This window comes from Antrostomus carolinensis, unplaced genomic scaffold, assembly GCF_000700745.2.
Source record: "Antrostomus carolinensis isolate BGI_N321 unplaced genomic scaffold, ASM70074v2 scaffold21653, whole genome shotgun sequence".
NCBI lineage: Eukaryota > Metazoa > Chordata > Aves > Caprimulgiformes > Caprimulgidae > Antrostomus > Antrostomus carolinensis.
Genome location: NW_010307654.1, coordinates 7,030 through 8,182, shown reverse-complemented (window position 1 = coordinate 8,182; position 1,153 = coordinate 7,030). Strand labels below are relative to the sequence as shown.

Genomic DNA, 1,153 nt, shown 5'->3' with positions numbered 1-1,153 from the left:
TTGTGAGTAAAGGTGAAGCTGATCTACAAGAACTGGTATGTGTCTCCTCCCAGTGCAGGAGGCTGGGAAGAGCTGGTGGATGCATTGCTCTCCCTCTCCAGCTGTGTTCTTTGTTCTTCCCAGCAAACTCCATCCTTTATTCACCTGCCAGACTCCCCAGATTCACTTTGAGAGAAGTAGATTTCCTTTTCTTTCAAGTCTCTCCCTCTCAAGGAAGAGGGAAGGGTTCCTGCCTGACTCAGCATCTCTGATAGATGCTGTTTCTCTTGGTCTGATGTTTCTCTTCTCCCTAGAGCGGAGAAACATCTCTGCTCTCCCCAGACCGTGACTGTTGCCCAGGCATTTGAATTTGATCCTTGTTTTAGGCTTTATTCTCCTGGGCAAAATGTTTTTAGTGGATTCTGTTACTCTGCACAAAGAATATAAAGAAATCTGTCAGCTCTTTTATCCCCTTGGACTCATGTCAACCTTAGGAGGAGTAGATTAGGGCACTTAAAATATTTAGCAGAGCTACCTTGTGAAGCCAAGTTTCCACTGTGTCCATATGCACTTTGTTTCTGCCTTTAGGTCCTCTCCATCATTGTCACTGCTCAGTAGGTTTGACTCGATCATCGCTGTCCTTAGCAGAGCTGGGGCTGTTTGGTGGTCCCAGCCTGCAGGGGAGGTGGTTGGAAAAGGTAGTAAAATCTCAGGGCAAGTGTCTGTGCTGGAAGTGGTTTTCAAACTTGCAAAAGTATTCAGAGCAGAGGGATCATCTAACTTGTGCCCACACCTCCAAAACCAGGGAGAGACTTTCCATCCGAGCCTATGCTGTTCCCATCCAGCTGCTGTTCAATACCAGCTGCTCTGAAGCTTTGGAAAACACTCGAGTTGGAGCAGTAACAGTGTGATGCAGCTTTAACCTTCTCTTTTTTTAATCCCTTCCCTACGTAGATTAAGACCTTCATCCATTCAGGGAAAAATGGCAAACAGATCGGTTCCACTGGAAGCCTGAGCGTGGATGGGACAGCTCACTATGTCAGGCTGAACCTGGGCTCCTCCTCCTACTTCCTTTTCTATACAGGTACAGTTCTGCTTGTGAATTCAGTCTGGAAGAGTGATTATATCTGTGAAATCAGGATCACTAAGCAGTTGTGTAAAGGAGTGTTTTACA

At 46.2% G+C, this 1,153-nt stretch overlaps 1 protein-coding gene across 1 annotated transcript in view; it reads left to right on the top strand.

The window, feature by feature from the left end:
- Positions 1-1,153, top strand: part of FAM234A (family with sequence similarity 234 member A) — an 11,760-nt gene that overhangs the window by 6,856 nt on the left and 3,751 nt on the right. The window contains 1 exon segment of the mRNA XM_010165510.2: positions 934-1,063. Within this exon segment, the coding sequence (XP_010163812.1) occupies positions 934-1,063 (130 nt within the window).